The following is a 22,734-nucleotide window of genomic DNA, read 5'->3' on the forward strand; positions in this document are numbered from 1 at the left end:
TATTAATTTGATTTTATGTTCTAAAGTGTTGAGCTGGTATACTCGCATTTAGTGGTTAAAGACTCAAATTATTGCAGGCCTGATTGCAATGCCAGTTCCAGCTCTTACTAACCATGTGAGCTTGGGCAAGTTTGTTGTCTTAGCCTTGGTTTTCATATCTATAACCTGGGTGACAATGATGACGATGATGATGAGACCATCCTCATACGGTTGTTGTGAGAATGAGACCATGCATGCTTAGCGATAATAGCAAATGCTCAACAAATTCTATGTTTCTGAGCTGATAACTAACTCTCTACACAAGGTTGGCAGTTTGGTAAGGACATTTCTTTGCATCTCATTTCTTTATGGAGTTTACAGTCCCATAAGTCTAGTATTTTTCTTCTCACCATTGTCTGCTTTTCTGTGGGTGGACCCCATGGGTCATCCTGATACCTCAAGCCAAAGCAAAGGCCTACCCTTTAGGAATAGGGGGACAGTAGGTGTCTAAGCTCAGGCTGCTACAACAAAATTCCATAGACTGGGTGTCTTAAACATCAGACATTTATTTCTCACTGTTCTGGAGGCTGGGAAGTCTGAGATCAAGACTCAGACAGATTTGGTTCCTGATGAGGGTTCTCTTCCTGGCTTGCAGATGGCCACCTTCTCTGTGTGTCTTCATAGAGCAGACAGAAAAAGAGAGAGAGAGAGAGAATTGTCTGGTCTGTCTTCCTCTTCTTATAAGGACACTAATCCCATCCTGGAGGCCCCACCTTATCACTGTCTCCAAATGCTATCACGTTGTGGGTTAGGGCTTCAACAGTGAACTTAGGGGGGGACACAAACATTCATGCCATAACAGTAAGTATTCACCTTGGCCTTTAGCTGATTGAGTCACAAGCCACTAAGAGAGAGGGCTGGGCCAGGATGAAGGACCTCCTATAGAGAAACCTCACATCCCCTGCAGAATATTTGATGTTGAGGCTCAGAAAAATCCCCAGGAGACAGCAATTACTAACCAGCAGATTCCTTCACCTCTAGCACAGCTATAAGCAGACATCCAATGGACCATGAAGGGCATCCCCTCAGAAATAAGCACTAAGGCTGGCCTCACCAGCCCCTTCCTGACTGTAACAAGAGGCATACAGGCCCCTTTCTACCCTGACTAGACCTTATTTTACTTTCTTGTGGAAACACAAAGAGAAAGTATTGCCAGCTTTTAAAATAATAATAGATAATGAAGGTTAAATGAATCAATCAATTAAATGAATGACATAAAAACATGTATGCCATGTAAAATATCATAAGCAATCCATACAGAGAAGCATAATTACAAGCCTCTAAAGTCAGGCAGAGCTGAATGGGAATCCTTATCTCTGAGCCTAATGGCTGTGTGACCTTGTAGCTAACCTCACTATGCCTCAGTTTCCTCTTAGGTAAAATGGTGATGATAACCACTTCATATGGCCATTGTAAGGATTAAATGTACTGAGATAGTACATGGAATGTGCTTGGTGGCATTCTAGCCAGGCTCTGTATTACTAATAATAATGACAACTCCCCTCCCCCTCCCCCTTTCCCACCTCTAGTAATCACAGTTCTGTTCCTTCACATTGAAAGTTCAATGTATTATTGTGATTGTTGTGTCTTTCTTTCTTTCGTTCTTTCTTTTTTAAATTTTATTTCTTTATTGTATTTTACTTTTTTTAGCTCCCACTTATGAGTGAGGACATGTGGTATTTGTGACATATGGCTTTTATTATATTGAGATACTTTCCTTCTATACCTAATTTGCTGAGGGCCTTTATCATAAAGGGATGTTAATTTTTTTTTTCCTTTTTGTCTTTTTTTTCTTGACCGGTAACGGGATCGCAACCCTCAGTGTCACGCCCGTACCGCGACCGGCAACGGGATCACAACCCTCGCTGTCGCGCCCGCACCGCGCTCAACCAGTGAGCAGACCGGTCTCTATATGGGATCCAAACCCTCGGTGGGAGCGCTGCCGCGCTCCCAAATGCCGCACTCTACCGAGTGCGCCACCGGGCCAGCCCAGGGATGTTAAATTTTGTGAAATGCTTTTTCTGCCTCTATTGAGATAATCTTGATTTTGTTGATTTTTATTGATTTGCTTGTGTTAAACCATCCCTGCATCACTAGGATGAATCCCACTTGATTTGGGTACATAATTTTTTTGATGTGTTGCTGTATTCTGTTTGCTTATGTTTTGTTGAGGATTTTTGTGTCTATGTTTATCAAGAATATTGGCCTGTAGTTTTCTTTTTTTGTTGTATCTTTGTATGATTTGGGTATCAGGGTGATGCTGGCCTCATAGAATGAATTTGAGAGAATGGCCTCTGTTTCAATTTTCTGAAATAGTTTGAAAAGAATTAGTATTAATCCCTCCTTAAAGATTTGGTAGAATTCAGCAGTGAAGCCATCGGGTCCTGAGTTTTTCTTTGTTGGGAGACTGCCGATTAATGCTTCGATGTCATTGCTTGTTACTGGTCTGTTCAGGTTTTCTATTTCTTCTTCCTTCAGTCTTGGTAGTTCATATGTGTCCAGAAATTTATCCATTTCCTCCAGGTTTTCAAATTTGTTGGTGTGTAGTTGTTTGTAGTAGTCTCTAATGATTCTTTGTATTTCTGTGGTGTCAGTTGTAATGTCTTCCTTTTCATTTCTGATTTTTGTTATTTGGGTCTTATCTTTTTTATTTATTTTTTTTTTTAATTTTTTTTTAGTTATAGAGTATTTGTATTTAGTATGTTGGGTTTACATCTACCATCTTGCTATTTGGTTGCTATTTGCTCTTTGTTCCTTTTTCCCTTCTTTGTTTGCCTTCTTTTAGATTAATTATTTTTATGATCCTATTTCACATGTTTTGTTGGCATATTTAGTAGCTATACCTTTTGTTTTGGGGGATTTTTAAGAGCATTTACTTTAGGGTGTATAGAATACACCTTTAACCTATCACAGTTTACCTTTAAGTGATATTACACCACTCTATACACAAGAATCTTACAACAGTATATGCCCATTTCTACCCTCTCAGCCTTGGTAATATTGTTGTCATACATTTTACTTCTATATAGGTTACAAGCCCCACAACATATTGTTATCAGTTTTGTTTAAACAACCAACTATTCTTTAAATTATTTTAAATGTTGGGAAAAGATATGTTACATGTCACCACATTATGATCATGCCTAGTATTCTTCATTCTTTTGTGTGGATGCAGATTTACATCTGGTATTACTTTCTCTCGTCTTGACCAATTTCTTTAGCTCCTGTGGTCTACCCTTGACCTGAATGGAGTCATATGTGATTGTGACTGAGAATCAGGAACAGATATCCTCTTACTTAAATTATTTTCCCAGAGGCCCACCCCTAAGGGCTGAATCTCTACTTTTAGAGCTTCAATTGGTCAGTCATTCATGTATTCATTCATTCATTCGGTAAATACTTATTAAACTCCCACTATTGCCAGGCATTGATCTATACATTTGATATATCATTGAATAAAATATAAAGTGTCCTATCCTCATGGAGCTTACATTCTGTCTAACTTCTTAATTAACACTGGGAACACAAGGATCAACAAGACAGACTCCCTGGCTTCAGGAACATCACAGTCTAACTCTTTCATTTAGAAATTGTCATTGGAGAAATGAGTGGTGTTTGAGACAGGTGTTTTGTTACAAAGACTACTGGAGCCCATCACCCTTTTTGTGAAAGAGATATACGCATCCAGGAAGCGCAGCAGCGGGGTAGCTTCTGGGAAGCTCTTGTGCCGAGAGCCTCACTAGCCTGTTGTATCCACTTTGAGGAGTACTCTGTGTTAGAACATGGTTGCACTGGGGCCTGAGGGCAAAGAGTGGAGCTTTTTGAGAATTTCAAGAATAAATAGTATGACTGTTGTAGTGCCTGGTGAGTAAGAAGATTACAGAATTTTCTTTCATCCTAACACACCTGCTTACAGTTTAGGAGGTAAGGCTCTTGTTGACCTCTAGCCACCAGAGGCTACACGTATTTACCAAAAGAACCAAATTGCTGTTAGTCAAAGTGGCTTAAGTCAGTGCACAACATCTCCTTAGGCTCACGCCCTCCCCAAACCAGCACTGGCCTTCTGCCAGCTGCCCAGTGCTGCAGTTTCCTCTGAAGCAAGTCTTGTTCCAGCTAAGTGTCCAGGCACATCCTCCCCACTAAGCTCATCCACAGCAGGACCTGGTGGAAGCACCAAGAACCTTGCCTGGTGTCCAGCCCATGCACCACACCACCATCCCATGTAGAGGCCCATCAACTTCTAGGCAGTGCTTCCCAGCAGCCTGCAAGGATAAAGATCTTCACCTTCTTCCTGTAGAATTGACTGCTAAGCCTGTTAAAATGCATATTCCTGAGTCTTATACCCAGAGATCCCTATTCAGTAGGTGTGAAGTGTCCAACTTTGCATAAAATTGTAGCAGGTTATTATTGGCTAGGGGGTTGGCATGGACTGAAATTCAGCCTGTCCTCAGCTTGCCAAGCCATGCTCTCTGGTGTAGGCCTCGTCCACCCAGAGGAAGGGACACCTCCAATTTATTTCAGTTTCATCTGCTTTCCGTGACTAGTGTCTGTGGAGACATATCCACAATGGCCAGCAGACAGCAATGCAGGTCTGACCCTTGTGAGCAAGAGAGGGAATCAAGGGAGGTTGGACGGAAAAGTCTTAGACTATATGTAGTTCTAAGAAGCTTTGGTGAAGCCGATGGGGAGTCCTCCAGCCAAAGTCACCCAAAGGAGGAGTCCTGTATCCTGCAGTCCCTGCCATGCTCACTCACTGGCTGGAGGCAGTTCTGGGAAGTGTGGCCTTGTGACCAGGATGGTGAATTTCAAGGAATTATGCTCCCAAAGTTGGAAACCTGAGAGGCGCATTTTCATGGCTTGCATTCCTGATGAGGAGGGCCTTGGGAATCTGCCTTTGTAACAATTCCCCCTCCCAGGTGATTCAAAACAGCTCATCCAAAGAATCACCTTAGAGGAACCGCTGCCTAAATATTTTTAAAAGAAAGGCTTGTTAATTGCCCCTAAGGAAAAAGGAGACCCAGACTTCCTGGACACAAAGCCACATTCGTGGGACCTGGGATGGGGGAAGCTCTCCAGTTCCTCCGTGGTCAGCCTGTAGCCTACAACACGGTTATATTTTCAGTCGATGACTCTGCTCTGCTTTCTGCTATGTGTGTCATAACAAGCCGTGGGCCAAGTTGAACAGGCTCCCAGAGGATGGAAAAGTTAAATCTGCATTGGAGGTCTGTTCAGGGAGAGTGTCTTAAGGGTGGGAAGACGGAAGGAGTGGAGGGAAAGCACGTCCAGGGAGTGGGGGGTAGTCTGCTGGGGCTGGACAGGAGAGTGTTAGTTGAGGAGGAGGGTTGGCTCCATTCACGGAAGAAACCAGTCAGTGGAATGTGAGTGCAGGGGACTGGGACTCGGGCATTATTACCTGCAAATGTAAAAATGCCTGGGAGGGCATTCCTGCAAGGTGGCACTGACTGCTGAACCTCAGGATGAAGAAGGCTCTGTGTTCCTCTGAGCCAGCCCAGAGGCAAGCTGGATGTCACCCAGAGAATGCCCTGCATACACAACCATGGGAGGCACAGGGACCAAGAGAAGGAGATGGTGGGAGAGCTGCGATCTTTCTACCTCCTTAGTCCTGCCCAGGGTTGGCCCTGGTTCCCAAATCACCATCTGAGCCCAAGGAGGGCCTAACACGAAGACCAAACAGGAGAAGAACTATGTGATGATGAGTGATTAATGCAAATGCTCTCTGAGCATCCCTTGCTGGGCATCGTGAACTCAGGGGGTTCAATTGGTTTTCAGATGAGCTCAAGTTCCTACCTGGTCCCTGCTTGATTAAGTTCTCTTCCTTCCTCTTCATCCTCACCTGCTGCTGCTTTTCTTTAGACAAAACCAAAATCCTTAACTGGGCTCTTTCTTAATGATCTGGCTATTGCCATCTACTGAGGCCAGATCTTAACTAATCAGGCCATTCAGGATTCGATTATTTTTGATAAATGTTGGTAACATCCAGCAGGTGAAGAGAAGGGAACTCTAGCACTCCTCCCAGTTTGTAAACCAACATCATCTGGTTGACTGTTAATCCATGATGCTCTCTCACTAGACTGGTGGGACCACGGGAATAGGGACCAGATCTGTGCAGTTGCCCTTACATACCCAGGACCTTACATGCTCTCTGGTTCAAACAGGAGCCCAATAATTTATTTCCTTAGTGTAGTTAACTGATATAGTGCCAATCCGAAAAAACAAAAACTACAGAAGGAGGCTATCTGCTCTAAATCATAGCAACTACCATTTATCGAGCTCCTAATATTTCCAGTCCTTACAGCAACTTGCCAGGAAGACAGTATTGTCCCAGCATACACTTGAACTGAGTCCCAGAGTCAGGCATGGACTTTCCTAAAGGGATACAGCTGGAAAAGGGTTGAGCTGGTTTTCAAACCCAGAATATTCTGATTGCAATGTCTCAGCACTTTCCATAACAGCATTGCATCTCAGATTGCCACCAGCCGAGTTGGTGAGGGCAGCCCAAACCGTCTCGTTTTTCAAGGCAACTTAAAAGTATTAGCTACACATCAATATGTCTCCTCCTTCCCTGGCCTCGCAAACATTTCTGAGGTGTGTGCTGTGGTCCTGGCGTGTGGCCAGTGCTCGATGAGAGTGTATCACAGTGATGAAGAGTACGTAGACTCCAGAGCACCTGCCTGGCTTTGAAGCTAGTTCTGCCATTGTTGTGGAAAGAAAGACCATGAACTCAAAATGTGCAGTAAACCCTGTAGTTTACTAATATTCTGCATGCAGGGAAGATATGAGAGGAGACAGAGAGAAAACCATCTATGGATGGACGACTTGACTCTCACCTCGGTAGTACCTGTAAGTTACAAATATTCTTTTAAAGAACTAGCTAGTGACTCAAGTGAGCCACCAGGGTCTCTTTCAGAGAACTGCCTCTCTCTGTGCTTAGAAGTCTCTTTTTCCAAGAACTACTGCAGTGGTTGGAAAGTATGTGTTCCCCCAAAATTTATATGTTGAAACTTAATCCCAATGATGGTTTTAGGAAGTAGGGCCTTTGGGGGGTGATTGGGGATCTTATTTGAGATGGGATTTATGCCCTCATAACAGAGGCCCCAGAGAGCTCCCTCTCCCCTTTCACTGGGAGAGAATACAGCAAGAAGTCACCATCTATGAACCAAGAAACAGGCCTCACCAGACACTAAGTCTTTCAGCACTTTGAACTTCCACTTCCCAGCCTCCAGGACTGTGAACAATAAATTTCTGTTGTGTATAAGCTACCCAGTATATGGTATTTTGTTATAGCAGCCTAGACAAACTAAGACAACTACTTTTTCATTTTCTGTGAATGCTGATTTCACATGGCAAGGGACTATGTATGACAGAGCAAGACTGTGGCACGGGAGAGCTTTTGGCAAAGGTCTTTTACAACTGGGGAGGGAGAGAAGAGAGGGCAGGAAGGTGGACACTTCCCACAGAGGAGGGATAGGTATGTCTTTCATTACCCCTTGCCAGCTGGGTGACTTTGGTCAAGTCACTCAACAGGCATTCTGTCCCTGTTTCCTCATCCAGAAAGTGGAACTAAAAATAAGACTTAACTTCAGGGGATTGCTGCGAGTAGTAATTATGTGCATCCTTTGTTATTATCCAGAACTCAGTATCACTGGCTGCTTTGTGGAAGGCACTCCCCTTGCTAACTTCAATCTGGGGTAACATTTGATCCTTCCTCATTTGCACACACATTTCATGGCCATTGCATGATTTCAGATTGGTGCCTGCAGGTCCAGATCCCTTATTTAGATAGTCAGAACTCACTCGAACTGGCATCAAACCCACGTCGACTCAGCACTCAAAGTGTAGAACAGCACGTATAAAAAGAAACAAATTTTTTATTTTCTAGTTAAATGTCCCTCTGCTCCAACATGAGATATAATGCTTGGCACACAATAGGTATTCCCCAAGTGTTTAGTGGATGACTGTGAAATCCTTTAATAAATGTCTGTAAAAGCTCCAATTCAGTTCTAGTACAGACCAGAAGTACAAAATGCAAGCCTGTTTGGAACCAGCTTCTGAGTGAAATCTAAATTCCTTTGTGCCCTACTAAGCAGCCATCAATTGGCCCCAACTTTTCTATTCTACCTCATCAATGCCCACCGCTCCCATACCCCAGCTCCCAAGTTCCAGACCCATCAAAACTTTATATCATTCCCAGAGCAGACCATACCCTTTTACAACTCTGAGACTTTGTACTTGCTATTCCCTCTTCTCAAAATGCCTTTCCCTTTTAAGCATAGCCAATTTCTACTCCTCCTTCAAAACCCTCGCTTAAATGCCTCCTGTACAGACATCTCTCAGACTCCCCAAGGCAGCATCAATCCCAAGTCCAATTGATACTCCCTAAGTCCAGCTCCCTTCTCTGGACTCCCTCAACAACATGTCTAGAATACTGATTAAGAGGCCCAGCTTTCAGGTCATACTAAGGGCTGAGCTGAATTCCCAGCTTTGCAATTCATAACTTGTGAGAACTTGGGTGAGCTATGTGACCTCTCTGAACTTCAGTCTCCTCATCTGCTTAGCAGCACTAATAGCAAACACCCCAGAGAGTTGCAATGGGAATGATTTAATTAGATCACAGTAAGGTATACAGTAAATGCTCAAGAAATGGTAGACGGTGTGATGCCTTCTATTACAGTACCTGAGATTTACCTGTTTATACATCTGCTTCCCCTGTGAAGCCTTAGATGACACCAATAGGGTCTGCAATTATTTCTTATCCCTGACAGCTAGCATGCTAACTGGCGCATGATAGGTACTTAATGCTTCCTTTCAGAATGCTTCTGTGCAGTGATGAATGAATGAATCTGAGCTGTTTGATTCCTAGAGTGCCCAGGAGGAGCAGGGTCTCCCTGCAGTGGCAGAGGCAGTTGTGCCGAAGGCATGGAAGGAAACGGAAGCTGCTCCTGCCAAGTAAGTTGAGAAACGTGTTCTTCCTCTCCCCAGTTCTGCTCCCCCTCTTCTTTCCTTAAACACACACACACTAGGTGGTGTCTCTAAGAGGTAGCAGTATTAATAAAAGGAATATGCAATCTGCAACAAAATGACCTCGTAGAAGCTGAGGACCTTTAGGCGAGTCAATTAACTTCTCAGCCTTAAGCGTATTCATCTGCAAAATGGGTTTGAAATAATATCTATGTAATGGTGTTTGTTGAAAAAGTGAAATATCATATATGTGAAAATACTTTGTGAAACTATATAAGCTATAGAAATTGTTGTCATCATTGCTATTAATAACCACATTAGTGGACTAACCATTTGGTGGTGTCCTCAGCAACCTTTGTGAACCACTGGGTGTGCCAGTCGAAAGATTTCTTTATCTCATGAAAGTGACTTTTTGCCTTAGAGGATTTCAATGCAAAGAAATCCTCCTGAAAGGGATTAAGTTCAACTCTCTTCAGAAATGCAAAACAAAGTTTTCATTTCACTGGGGTGAAATGGTAACATGGTTCTTAGCACTTGCCGTCTCCTATGTGTTTGGACTGACATAGCAGCTTTCTTCTGCAGAGCTCCAGACCTTTAGTAAAAAATGACACAGGGATTAATGTATGCATTATAATACAAAAAGCAGCAAAAAATAAAGGAAGAAACACACAGAAGAAGCTTCAGGAAAGGCACAGAAGAAAAATATATTTGTGAAGCAAATGCTGACCAGACCATCAGTTGGAAATCCAAGGGCTTCCTGGGTATAACATCAACTAACTGGGTGTCTTGCAGGAAGGATTTGGTGGAACGGCCTGTGAAACCTGTGCTGATGACAACTTATTTGGACCCAGCTGTTCAGAAGGTATGTCTAATTTTTGTGTAAGCAACACATTTGTAAGGGTTGAAAGTCCCCAGAGAAACTGTTCCATGAGGGAAAAACCCTGCAGAGTTATATATAACCAAGTCTTCACAGGGAGAACAGAAAGTTGAGAACAGATCTGACAAAATGCAGTCATTGAGAAGAGAAACAGTGTCTTCTGTGGTTCTCAGCACTTACAGTCAGCTACTCCCAGTAATGCTTTCGAGCACACCTGGCAGGTATCCGATTCCCTCTCCCCAGGCTCCAAGATCCAACAGTCTCTTCCTTGCCTGCACAGCTTTTTTCTGAGGTCTTTCTGGATCCTGGTCTCTGCAAAGATCCAGGGACTTCTAATTCTACCATCGGTCCCACCAAATTCTCACTTTCCCCTTCTTTTGGGAGTTCACAAATAAATGCCTGAAGTGATCAGAGATTGTGGGCTCCAAATTAAACAAACTGGTCCACTCTCATTTTCTTTCACCCCCAGAAGTAGACTCTGAGACAAGGATTCAAGTTCCTGGAAGGCGATCCCAGGAAACAGTAAGGTGTGAGGAAGTGACACAGAGGGAAGGGGTGTGTTATCAAGCCAGGTACCACTGTGGATGACTGAGCTTACTTCCCTGGAGAGCTCTGGGTGTCAGTGTAGAGCACACATCTAGAGTTATCTCATCCAAGGGGACAGGGAGCCACGATGTGGGAGGCAGGATAACGTCTCTCCCAAAGATGTCCACATCCTAATAATTCCTGGAACCTGGGAATATGTTACCTTACATGGCAAAGGTGAATTAAGGTAGCAGACAGAATGAGGGTCAATAATCAGCTGATCTTAAAATAAGAGATTATCCTGGATTATCTGTGTGGGCCCAATGTCATCACAAGGGTCCTTAAATGTAGAGGAAGGAGGCACAAGATTCAGTGGATTACTGATAAGATGAGAAAGACTCAACCAGCTATTGCTGGCTTCAAAGATGGAAGAGGCCACAAACCAAGAAATGTGGGCAGCCTCCAGAAGCCAGAAAAGGCAAGGAGACAGATTCTCCCCTCAGAGCCTCCAAAAAGGAATACGACCCTGCCAATACCCTGATTTTAGCACAGTGATTTTGGATTTCTGAACTCCGGACATGTAAGACAATTAATTTGTGGTGTTTTGAGACCATAAGTTTGCGGCCATTTGTTACAGCAGCTGGAGGAAGCTAATACACATAGTCGCTGGGGGAGAGTTGTTAATACCCTGGCACTTCCAGCATCCAGTGAGTGCTCAGACAGAGAAGCCATCCTAAGGTCCACAGGAAACACTCAGGCAGAGAGCCGTGGATACCACATTAGATAGTGCAGCCCTAGGACATAATGGTTAAGAGAACAGGCTTTGAAGTCAGACTGGCCTGAGGGTGAAATTAACCACAATTGCTGTGTGACCAAGGGCAAGCCATTTAATCTCACTAAGCTTTCCTCATCTATAAAACAGGAATAATAATACCCGCCTCATGAGGTTGACAACATAGCAAAGCTCTTAGCAGCGTGTCACAAGCACTCAACCAATGGAAGCAGGTATTAATTGAAGACAAAAACAATCCCGCAATAAGCAAGGCACCAGTGAATGAATGAATGAACAAATGAGTGAATGAATGACTCAGTGACAGCTGGCCACTTCCCATTGGCAAGGACTAGGGAAGCTTGAAACCTTTTCAGCCAGGCATCCACTGGGTGCCAGTGTTGTTTCATCCAATAAGGTGTTGGTCCCGGCAAGGTGGCAATTCTGCCTGTAAGTAGGACAACTCTATTAGGTGCAGTTTATTTTTAAAGCTGACTTTAACCCACTGCTGGAGCACTTTCCTACCAGACTGTTTATTGGTTTAGAGATGATTTAGAGATATACCAGCCAAAGATTTTTATCTCTCCTGCCAATGCCCTATCCTGCTCTGTGCCTCACTCCAGATTAGGGCAGATTGCAAAACTCATTTTCTCTAACATGACTCCCAAATCAATCCCACAACTATCTATTGGTAATAAGAGTAGCTAGTATTTGCTGAGCGCCTGCTGTGTGCCAGGCCAGGCAAGTGTGCAAAGAGGCTTCTCATGTATAACGTCTTTGGGTACTCACTACAGCTCGTCAGGCCAGTGTCCTCATTTTATGGATGAAGAGGCAGAGAGATCACTCATAGCCATGCAGCTATTATGAGGACAGAGGCAGGATTTGACCCCAGCTGTCTGACTCCAAAGACTGGGCCCCGAAGCACAGCACCGTTCTGCCCTTGGTGAGCATACACCATGCATTAGGCCCTGCAGGAGATGGGAATCCAAAGAGGGGTGAGATTAGGTCCCCATCCTCAAGGAACTGGAAGTGTGGGTGACAATTACGATGCAGTGAACACAGCCCACGCAGGATGCTATGGGAATGCGGGAGAGGGCACAGCTTGCCCTGCCAAGGAGCACATCACAGGGAGCTGTGCTCACTATCTTTTGACCGAAATGGCCATGCTTTGACCACTTAAAAGTCACACTTTAAAGTCATTTAAACCCCAAGTTTCATGTGTCTCTAGAGATTTGCTGAGGCTGGTTCACGAAGTACCAAGGGCTCTTTCAATGACCATCTGATCTGAGAATCTCTCTGCCACTCATGTCTTCTCAGGAGCACTTTCTTGGCAGTGACAGACACCCCTGCAGTGTGCTGTCAGAGGCTGCCAAAAGCTGCCTGTGCCAGGTCCATTAGTCCAGTACAGAGGCTTCACCAGAAGACAGGATGCAGGGAGAGGCTCACGCCAGGGCCTTGGGCCCACACCACACAGCAGGGAGGGCAATCTAGCTGACAAGGACACACTTGCAGTCAGCATCTGAGCTGCGAGCAGGGGCTGAGTCATCATTCAACCCCCCTCCTGTGCCCCTCACTGAGGCATGACAGCACTGAGGACACTAATCGTCACTGTATCACCTAGTGTCTGGTTTCCCGCTACTCTGTGAGATCCTTGAGTTGAGATACTGTGAATTACTTGTATTTGTATACCTAGTGCCTAATACAGTGCTGGCTACTAGGTGGAAGCTGGATAAACATTTCTTAACTGAATTGGATGGAATCTTCTCTATTAAGCCCCATAATACAACCCCCTCCTCACCCCATTTATCTCCATAACTAATTTGACTTCTCTCCGGAACCTATCTGTCTCCAAAAGCTACAGCCACAGGTGGACCTCAAAGTGCTTTGCTAAAATACAAACAAAGGCAATCAGGTTTTGAAGGGAGGATGGCAAATTGCAAATCCAATTTAATTCTTCAATTATTGAGTGAGTACTTTGGCTAGTTATCTGCCATTTTTCATATGTAATAGAGAGAGTTGTGAGCACTATGTTAGGTGATGCCTGCAAAGCTCTTGGCTAAATGCCGGATACATAGTAAGTGCTCAATAAAGGAACATGTAGGGTCAAGGCTAGGGTGACATCAGTGAGGGACGTGCCTCAGGTGCAAAACTTAAGGAGGCATCAGAAAACTCAGTAATCGAGATAAATAATTGTACTAGTTTCCTGGAGTGGTTGTACTGCAAATCAGGTGGCTTAAAACAACAGGAATTTATTGCCTCAGTTCTAAAAGCTCCAAGTTCAAAATCAAGATGTTGGTAGGGCTGTGCTCCCCCCAGAGCCTCTAGGAGAGGATTCTTCCCTGCCTCTTCCAGCTTCTGGTAGCACCGAGCATTCCTTGGCTTGTGGCAACATCACTCCAGTTTCTGCCTCCATCTTCACATGGCCCTCTTCCCCTCATACGTCTGCGTCTCCTCTCTTATGAGGACACCAGTCATATTGGATTAAGGGCCCACCCTATTCCAGTACAACCTCATCTTAACTAATTACATCTGCAATGACCTTGTTTCCAAATATGGTTACTCTGAGGTACTGGGAATTAGGACTGCAATATATTCTTTTGGAGGACAAAATTTAACCCATAGCAGTAATACTTTAGAATTATTGAACAAAACATCAAAATGTTAAATAAAGGCAGGATCCAACTCCACACTTGGACTACCCCAGCACACTCTCCCTGCCCTCATCCCAGCCCTGCCCAATGCTGCCTTTATTTTAAATTTAGTTGTGTGGTTGTTGGTACTGTTATAAGACACTATAAAAGATGTTGTGGGGAAATACAGAGGGGGAAGGCCTTCCAGCAGGTTACAATCTAATCAGGGAGAAAAATAGAGATTGAGAAAGAAATAAGCAGCCCCGACAGCTGTCAGCAGTAGCTGGCCCAGTTGCTACTAGCTAGGCTGTGGTGTTCCCCTGCTGAGCATAAAGAATTTCACAGAATAGCACCATCAGACAAAGACGCACCATATCCATGGTGGAACAAGACGAAACTAGGGCACTGAATAATCGTGTCTGAACAGAGAATAAATAACAACAATGGACAGCCACAAAAATAACCCAGCGGCTGCCTCTCCTGGCTGACATGAGTGGCTACTGCTGCTTCTTCCTCGATGGCTCACCCTTGCTGCTGGCATGTTTGACCTCTGGTGTGCTCCTGGTGGTCTCTGGTTGTCAACGGTCGACACAATTAATCATTGCAGCAGGATGGGATAGTGGACAAGGCACAGAGAAAGTGCTGCTGGAGCCCAGAGGAGCACAGATTCTGCTTGGGGACCACTGAGATAGCAGCACGGGTGGGCATGGGCTTTGACTGGGCTTGAAGGAGAGAAGGATTTCAATTTGCATGCAAAAGGGCGCACAGCAGAGGCAAGAGCGTGGAGGTGTGAACATGCTAGATGCATCTCCTGCTTCTTCCACCCAGAATGTCTTCCCCAGACCAGCCCCATTCCAGCTCTTCCTGGCCAACTCCCATTGGTCCATAGGTCGTAGCATTTATCACACTGCATCGTGGCTGGCTGTTTTCTTCTGCAACTGTGAGCTCTTTGAGGGCAGGGACTTTGTCCTGTTTATCTTTTGGCCATTAATCTCTAGCACAGTCCTCTGAACATGATAGGTGTTCAATACATGTTTTGAGGGAAGGAAGATGAAGAATGAACTGAGTCATCCCATGTGCTTAGAGTTTGAGACGTACAAAATAAAGTGGTGGAAGATGAAAATGAGAAATTATAAAGGTTAGAATGAGATTGGAGAAGTCCTTGTCTGCCAAACTGAAGAATTTAGATTTCATTTGGATGGCAATTGAGAGTCATTGAGATATTTTTGGGAAGGTCACTCTAACGCCATTGCTAATCAAATGAAATGGATGGAATGGAGAGGGAAGAAATTGGAGACAGTGAGGCCGTGTTAAATGCTACTGCAATAGACCAGGCAAAACATGACAAGGACCTGAATAAAGACAGACCAGTGGAGACAAAGAGCAGAAGACAGAGATGGGAAACATAATGGACAAAGAATACAAAGGACTTGGTGCCTTATTAGATGTTTGGAATACCTGAAACTTTATTAATCCTTATTTTTTTAAGATATTTTTAATTAAGTTTTTAAGCAAGTGTGTCTTCTTAATTATGTTTCACTGGGGCTAATTAAATTGGCTTACATTCACTGAACACATGTGTGGTAGGCAAAATCATGGCCCCCAAGGATGTCCATGTCCTGATTCTGAGAACCTGTGAATATGTTAGGCCACATGGCAAAGGGGAATTAAGGTTGCTAATCAGTTGATTTAAGATAAAGAGACTGTCCTGGATTATCCAGGTGGGCCCAATGTAATCACAGAGTTGTTATAAGTGGAAGAGGAAGGCAGAAGAGAGAACCAATAGAAATGGCAACATGAAAATGACTTGGCCCGGTGTTGCTAGCTTTGAAGATGGAGAAAGGGGCCATGAGACCAGGAACACACGTGGCCTCTAGAAGATGAAAAAGACAAAGGAAGAGAGTCTCCTCTCAAGTCTCCAGAAGAAATGCAGCCCTAGTGAAACCTTGATTTTAGCCCAATGAGACACATTTCAGACTTCTGACCTCCAGAATTATAAGAAAAATTTGTGTTCTTTTAAGCCACTAGGTTTGTGGTAATTTGTTATAGCAGCAATAGAAAATGAATATAACATGCTTCACAGGGGGCCAGCCATAGGACGCTGGTGGCCCAGCCTAGTAGTAAATCTTGCTACAAATGAGCCACAAAATGGGTGCTAAAGAGTTGGCCATTTATTTCAAATGCCCTTCATTTGTCTTCCCTGAAATGATCTGTTACTGGGCTGAAAATTCATCTTTTACAAGTTAGACAACTTGGCCTAGTTATTCTAGGCCCTTCTGAGTTTCTTTTTTATCCTTGCATTCCCCCATTATTCGGGAAGGAGGACTTATTTGCATAGACATCTCCTACCAATAGTGATTGAGTTAGCGGTAGCTTTTCTCTTTCAGACAGTACAAGTGTATATAGGACACCAAGTTAATTCTCTCACTAAGTATTCAAAGATGAAGTAACTGGTTTGAAAGTAGGGAAAAGAATTCCAATACACGTTACATGCCAAGTATGCTTTAAATACAAAGATACTTCAAAAACTTTGTGGGAAAATAGAATTAAAGAATAATACGAATCTTCCCATGAACTTTTTGAAGATCTGTCATATGTTATCTCACTTAACTTTATAGAAATCCCAGGAGGTAGGTATCATTCCCCACATGTTATACATTTAAAAAACTGAAGCAAAGAAAAGGAAGAGGAAGCCAAGATTCAAACTGGAATCTCTAGGACTTCAAACCAGGTTCCTCCACCTCATTGTATAGATTCTCAGTAAGGACTATCTGCAAATATGACCCTTCCAGAATCCTTATCAGTCTTTAGCAGTCTACATCAGGCAATGAGAATCCCCCTTTTCTGCCTGCAGTGTGCAGCTGTGTGCACGGGGTGTGCAACAGTGGGGTCGATGGCGATGGAACCTGTGAGTGCTACTCCGCCTACACTGGGCCCAGCTGTGACCAACGTGAGTACCACTAGCTTCCTTCATGCCACACCAGGCAGACAGGTGCAGATATATGTGTTCCAATTTTGTATTCATTACTGGGGCTCTACAAGGGCGAGACATCATCAAATGTTTTGCTGGAAGGAAACCAAAAATTAAAAAGAGAGAGTAGAAAAGGCAAGGATGAGAAGAGGACGAAAGAAGAGAGGAGGGGAGGGAAGGGAGAGAGAGAACAGAAGCAGTGCAGTGGCATGGCTATAGCTGTGTCTTAGGAAGGTCAAGGTGGTGGCAATGTGAAGAAGGGGATGGAGAGGGAGATGTTGAGGCTGGGAAGCCAGTAGAGACCATTGCAACAAGCTAGTCACCTAGTAAAGGAAAGAAGGTGTGTTCTCAATTATGAGTCTCAAGGGCTGAACACATTAACAGCCCTGAGGGATAGAAAACAGAGGATCACCAAGGCTAAGTGACTCACCAAAGGTCATAAAACTAGTAAATAGGAGAGCTGTGACTCAAATCATTTGAGCCCATAGGAAATTCTTTAAACAATCTATTACACTGGGTCCAAGCAAGAGATAGAAACCATAGGGTGATCTCAACAAGAGAAGTGTAATACGAAAAATTAGTAACCTGTGCCAGAAGAGTAGCTGTAAAAATGCAGAGAACTCTGGGGATGATGGAGTGTAACAAAGGAAGGACAAACTTAGAAGGGAGTGGCCATCCCCAAGGCTGGGTTCAAAGCTGTTGAAGAGGGTATGGCGGAAGCCCACTGGGTAGCCAAGAAGTTTGCTGTTTTGCACAGGCCAGCATTGGATCACAGTTGACCAGCAGACACAGGACAACCCTCCAGGGCACTGGTGAGCTGAGGATGGTAGGCAAAGGCACAGAATAATTTGGGGACCTCACAGGCGCATAACCTGGAGTATGCAGTGTCTGTGTGAGGAAGGCTGCAGGGAGGTGTTCACTGGGTCCAGGCCAAGAATGCACAGTAACAGTGGGTACACAGCTTAGGCAGAGCATTCCTGAGACTAAGCAGCAGCAGCAAACAAACAGCAGAGGCACAACACTGCACCCTGAGCCCAGGAAGAGGAGCCCCTGCCTCCTGCACTGTCCCTCCAAAGCACTCTACTGGCAAAGCTTCACAATTCACTGTACAGGAGAAACCCTCACGGGTCCAACCATTATAGCAGAACAGGCTCCGAAGGGTGAATTTGGAGATGAGATGTTAAGAAATTGGTCATTCTGCCTGTGACACTAGCCTCATTTAAATTATCCTCTAGATTTTAAAATAAAGGTGGTTAGACGAGATTAAAATGTCCTGTAAAATAAAGGTGGTTAGACGAGATTAAAATGTAACAAATGCAAACTCATTTTGTTGAAAGCTATTGAGGCACTACAAGCAGTGGTAGAAATGAGATGAATGAAACACAGCCTCTGCCTTCTTCCTGTGGAGGAGACAGCCACATAGCCACCAGCTCAAATCCACCAATTCAAATCCACAGCTGAGTGCGCAGGATGACCCCTCTGTGGACCTCAGTCAGCCTCCTTCCCCAGCCACCCCTGTCACTGCCCAATGGACTCATGAGCAAAGGCAGAAGACCCAGCCTAGCAGCCAGCCTAATGGAAAACACTGTCAGATTGTCTTCCAAATAAGAAATAGCTCTGTGGAGTCAAAAGAGGAATGACAGGCTGAGACAAAAATGTTTGCAATGTACTTGGAAGGTGAATTTTTATAATAATATAAAGTCCATGAACCCAATTTTGAAAAGGGGCCTAAGGGCAGCTAATTATCAAAATAACAAGTGGAAACCAGCAATAAACATGGAAAAGATGCTAAACCCCAAAATGAAGTCATATTTGGAGTTCTGAAGGTTTGGTTTGGTTTCATTTGATGTTTATTTTTTTGCCCACTATGTTTTTTGCCCACAGATTGAAAAGGGAGATAATATCTATCTATGGATATGAGAAAAATGACAGTAGGGATGTGTATTCCCACAACCCCTGGGGGAAAGTTTTCTATTAAATATTAAGGCATGTTTATAGTATGCTGCTGCAACCCAATTCTAGGAATTCACCCAGGGGGGGAGGGAGGGATAAGCACCAGTAGGTAAGAATATATGTACAGAGAAAGTCGTGGCTGTATTGCTTGTAAGAAAACACAAGCTGAAAACAGCTTAAATACCCGTCAGTAGGAAATTGGTTGAATAAATTATGGTACATCCTATACTAATTTGAATAATGCTAGCTGCTATAAAAATAAACACAAAAATTCAATGGCTTAGCATTATGGTTCTAAAGTTGTACACCACGATGACCTAAGGTACCACATCAAATTCACTGGCTTCTATCAGATATTTTAAATTTTTAAGGAAAACACAGTGATACGTCTCTCAGATACCACATGAACTGCCAACTTGAATTAGTTCACAATTGCAAAATTAGGTTGGCTTACGTTCCTTTCAGTAACATCATATCATTGCAAAGGTGCATTTCAGTGTTTGCTGTGATACAAAGCAAGGACCATGTAAAAATCAACGTGACTGGTATTAGGGTATCAGTATCCAATCTGATTCCATAGTTTGAGAAGTTGTGCCATGTCCAACAGATTCACATGTCTCGCTTGTAAGTAAATGTGGTTTTTTAACAATGACATAGAAATATTTTTCTTTCTATCAAACATGTTATTTTTTCAAATGTCCACTAAGTTCTCATGACATAAATAGTGACTTAGTTCTTTGGTTCTAACAACATAATACATGGACTTGTGAGGTGTGGGGACACTATGAAAAATTGAGACACTAAAGGCACCATGACCTGAGACATTCGGAAACCTCTGGCTTAACACAACAGAGGCATAGTTCTCACTTGTGTGACAGTCCAATGTGGGTGTTCCAGACTGAGGCCAGCTTCCCACCACATGATGGTTAGAGATCCAGATCTTTCCATCTTGTGACTCTGCCATTCTCTAGAGCCTCAGAGTGCTCTGCTTTCAGCCATGAATAGGAAAAGAGAGGGTAAGAAGCACTTACTGATTAAAGTCCAGAAACATACAGGAAACTTTAGCTCAATATTCCATCAGCGTGAACTAATCACACAACACCACCTGGATGCAAAGGGGGATGGTTTGAAAAATGTAATCCTGAAGGGGCATCCACTTCCTGGTGACAATCTTACTTTATGGAAGTGTGGGAAGATAGTATCTGTAAATTTTTCTGCAGCATCCCTGAAACTGAATCAGTCCAACTGGTTAGCTCTGCACGTTGGCTAAAATGTCAAATTCTTCAAGGTTTTTGAAAGCCATCTGTGTCACTCCTGAGTTGCGAAATACTATGCAGTTATTAGAGATTAAGGTAAATTCTCAAAGACTTCCATAATATATTGTTAAATTAGCAAGTAGGTAACTAAACAGTTTAACAAGATTCCACATTGTTAAAAAATCAAATAAATACATTGGTTACTTTGGGAATGAAATTGGACAGTGAGAATGAGACAATTAATTTTTACTTTATTATGTATTTTTAATCATTACAATGAGTCTGTATTACTTTTCTAATAAAAAGGAATGCTGTAGTTTGGGGCTTTTTAGAACTGGTTATCCAACTAATGCAAGTACCTCAACTATCTCCTTGTGCAGCCATCCCTGAGTGTGCAGCCTTGCTCTGCCCAGAAAATTCCAGATGCTCGCCTTCCAGCGAAGATGAAACCAAACTAGAATGCAAATGCCTTCCCAGTTACAGAGGCGATGGCCAATACTGCGAGCGTGAGTAGAACTTAGATATTGCTAGTTTATGCATTGAGATGTTTAGGTTATATAACGGGGAAAGAACTCACAATGTCCTTAACATTAACACAATGACCATTTCTATTTCTCTCTATATAGTTGAGTGAAATATATAAAAAGTGCGAGCAAAATGCTCATCAGATAGTAGTCCTCCATAAATGGCAATTTCTCCTTGTATTATCAAAGTATACATTTTTTACTCACTTTTTATATCACTTTAATCAATGCAAGTATAAAATTAAATGCTTCCTTTTTTAAAATGTTCATCCATTTTATGAAAGGTTGTATTGTGTACCAGCTGAGAACACAAACTTTAGAGCTAGACTGCCTGGGTTCAATCCCTGATCTGCCTTTTACTGACTGTGTGATCTTTACCGGATTGTGCCTCAGTTTTCTTATCTATCCAATGGGCATAATAATGGCAACTACCTTAGGGTATTGTAAAAATTTTAAAAGTCAATATATGGCAAGTGGTTAGGACCCAGTGTGTACTATAAATTCTATAAGCATTCGTGTTTTCTTTCATACTATTTTATATTTAATTACACACATAATATGGCATAATAATATATGAACACAATACTTGTCATTACAATTTCTGATGGCCATATGTAAATCTGTTTGGTGGAGGGGCGGGTGGCCAGACGGGATGACATGAAATGTTGCTTTTTTCTCTTAAAACTGCTGAGTGACCTTTGTGGCTCTGGGGAGGTACGACCCACAGTCCCCCCCCAGTTCAGTCCCCCCATCCCCACGTGTGCTAACTGCCTCTCCTTTTGCCATTGCCTCTCAAGCCATCAATCCATGTTTACAAAAAATCTGCCACCTTCACGCCCATTGCACATACCTGGGGCCAAATCGACACAGTTGTACATGCCAAGAAGGCTACAGCGGAGATGGCCAAGTATGCTTGCCGGTAGACCCCTGCCAAATTAACTTTGGAAACTGCCCTACAAATTCTACGGTGTGCAAATACGACAGGCCTGGACAGGTGAGCTAACGATGCATAGAACTGATGTGTCTGGAAGCAGGACAATCCCGAAGGTGAAATGGTGCCATTGGTGTGATTTGTCTTCTGCGCAGTCCCAATTCTTCCCTTGAATGTTTGATTTGGGCTTTTTCACCAAACAGTCCTCCCCGGGCTCAGAGCCTGACTTCAGTGTCCCCTCCCACCCCAAACTCACATTTTCCCAACTCCTCAGTCAAACTGTAACTGTACTGTCTTCTCTCCTCTCACAATCTACATGGTGATTAACAAAATATACACAAAATTCAAAATTACACTAACAAGTTAACTGTTAACCAAGTCTTGGGTGAATACATAATCACCCACAATCCTCATTCTCTCTAATGTCTTTTTAAGATAAGAAGGGCTCTTAGAACCAAAAATACCCTGTCCCAAAGGGACGAACACTGATAAAATGTAGGGCAGCACTGACAGATTTTAGAGAGCAGTGAGGATTTTCTGGGGTAAGACACTGCCCTTCTAAATCACATCATGACCTTGACTAATAAAAATCAGCCTGGTCAGGTCTTTGCCAAGGATTCCAGTTGAAAGAGCCCTGTTCCTAATATCTCATTCATCTATCAAGTATTTAGTGGATGCCTACTGTGTCCATAACTGCACGTCAAATCTTCAGTAGAGGAAATCGACTTGTACAGAAGGATATTGCCTCACTGGTAGAAGGAAAGGCTCAGTGCCCAACCCAAACACAGCCATGGGTTCCCTGCAGTCTAATTGGCACCCTGATGGGAGTGTTCCTGAAATCATCTGCAGAGAATACACCCAATCTTACCTCAAAAAAGAAAGAGCATATATATCATGCAACATTTCTGCTATCAATTTCGGAGGCAGGTTTGCAGAGAAATTCAAGGGGCTGAATTCCCATTCTCAAAATGAAGGCCTTTATGGAAAAACTTATGTTATACCATGAATGCCAGGACCTTGGAAGTGAGATTAAAAATATGTTTAAGCTCTTTAAAAATGAGTCCCAAGACAGATTTTCAAGTCCTAGAAGCCCTCCATTGTTCACACAGAAGCAGGACATTGAATTATTCCAGAGCAGGGTTTCTCAAACCTCAGCATTATTGACATTTTAGATTGGATGATTCTTTGCTGGGGAGGGGGCTGTCCTGTGCATTGCAGGATATTTAACAGCATCCTTGGTCTCTAGCAGCATTGCCCTCCTCCCACTATGACAGTCAAGA

General features: G+C 43.3%; 1 protein-coding gene across 1 annotated transcript in view; it reads left to right on the forward strand.

The window, feature by feature from the left end:
• The window catches only part of LOC103606350 (stabilin-2-like), a gene marked incomplete at its 3' end in the record, with an annotated part of 124,450 nt that overhangs the window by 68,896 nt on the left and 32,820 nt on the right, over window positions 1-22,734 (forward strand). Inside the window, exons 4-8 of the mRNA XM_008590964.1 lie at window positions 8,921-9,006; window positions 9,811-9,880; window positions 16,674-16,769; window positions 20,380-20,505; window positions 21,321-21,517. Of these exons, the coding sequence (XP_008589186.1) occupies window positions 8,921-9,006; window positions 9,811-9,880; window positions 16,674-16,769; window positions 20,380-20,505; window positions 21,321-21,517 (575 nt within the window). The remainder of the gene's footprint in view (window positions 1-8,920; window positions 9,007-9,810; window positions 9,881-16,673; window positions 16,770-20,379; window positions 20,506-21,320; window positions 21,518-22,734) is intronic.

This window comes from Galeopterus variegatus, unplaced genomic scaffold (assembly GCF_000696425.1).
Source record: "Galeopterus variegatus unplaced genomic scaffold, G_variegatus-3.0.2 Scaffold6513, whole genome shotgun sequence".
NCBI lineage: Eukaryota > Metazoa > Chordata > Mammalia > Dermoptera > Cynocephalidae > Galeopterus > Galeopterus variegatus.